Source organism: Temnothorax longispinosus, unplaced genomic scaffold, assembly GCF_030848805.1.
Source record: "Temnothorax longispinosus isolate EJ_2023e unplaced genomic scaffold, Tlon_JGU_v1 HiC_scaffold_240, whole genome shotgun sequence".
In the NCBI taxonomy this organism is placed as follows: Eukaryota; Metazoa; Arthropoda; class Insecta; order Hymenoptera; family Formicidae; genus Temnothorax; species Temnothorax longispinosus.
In genome coordinates, this window is record NW_027270059.1 from 1 (window position 1) to 1,206 (window position 1,206).

The 1,206-nt window shown below is 45.4% G+C and overlaps 1 protein-coding gene across 1 annotated transcript; it reads left to right on the plus strand.

Annotated features, from left to right (window-relative positions):
- Positions 1-6: 6 nt before the first annotated feature.
- Positions 7-1,203, plus strand: LOC139824029 (signal recognition particle subunit SRP68-like; the record flags this gene model as incomplete). The annotated part of the gene is made up of 3 exons (XM_071796516.1): positions 7-161; positions 423-760; positions 904-1,203. Coding segments are annotated over exons 1-3 (729 nt in total), but the record flags the coding sequence as incomplete, so codon positions are not given.
- Between the last annotated feature and the right edge of the window lie 3 nt (positions 1,204-1,206).

The window sequence follows — 1,206 nt, forward strand, 5'->3', positions numbered from 1 at the left end:
CGTGACTGACGTGAGAAATACGTATATTTTAGCATTTTTTCATGAGGATCAAGTACGTGATTGAGGAAGGATGGTAGTCGAAGAAAAGGTGGACCTTTCGAAGGAGAATCAGACGCAGAATGGAGTGACGGCGAAGGAGCCGAGGACGTATTCCTTGGAGAGTATCCTTTCGTGAAAGCCTCGGGTCTCTGACCAGAGTTCACTGTCAATGCCATATGTTCTTCCGTAACCTCTCGCTATCGCTTTATTGAAAATTTATTAAACGTTTTGCTGGCTTTATTAAATTAACGATGCAGCCAATTAACATAGCGTAAAATTTGTTAATTTGACGTGTAGCGTAAAGATTGATTCTGTCACTGTCGTGTTTGATTTATTGCAATTTCAATCTCTGTTGCCCTTATCAATTCCTGACAAACGTGTAGTCCTGAAAATAATCAAGGAAGCGCAACAGCAGCATGGGTTGAGACACGGCGATTACCAGCGGTATCGCGGTTACTGCTCGAGAAGGCTCAGGAGATTGCGGAAGGTGTTGAAAGTGCCGCAGGGTGACAGGCGTCATTTCAAGAGGAGAGACGTCACCGCGACTATGGTCAGCGAGGACAAGTTCCTGCAAGTGCCCTTGATGATGGCCGAGCGCGCGTGGAGCCACGCGATGCAACTGCGCCAGGAATCTAACACGGAGCCCAGGAAGAAGTTTCATCTGATATCGAGGCTCAAGAAAGCAGCTGCATACTCGTTACAGTTGCAAGATTTAATAGAGGTATGCTTTTATAAAAGAACCGCTTTTGAATTTGTCTATAACTTTATACATACCTCTTAATTTTTCTACTTTGTTTTATTAATTAGCTCCATAAAATTGTCAAGACTGTACATTATTTTATTGTTTTGTTACGTTCTGTTTAGAATATAAATTGCGACGCACGTACGAAACTCGAGGCTCAGGCATACGTAGCCTGGATGAACGGTTCCCTGCAGTTTGAGTTGCAACTGTGGAAACAGGCCATGGAAAACTTGAAGAAGGCGCAGGTGGTATATGGTAATCTGGCATCTGCGCTGCCAGAACTGGAGCAGATCGTGTACAAGGCACGCGTCGAGGAGTTGGCACCCAGTCTGAGATACTGCGCTTATAACATTGGAGATACCAGCGCTATGGACGATCTCATGCAGATGCGCGGGCAATTGAGCGGTGAACTGATGGCCAGCCTG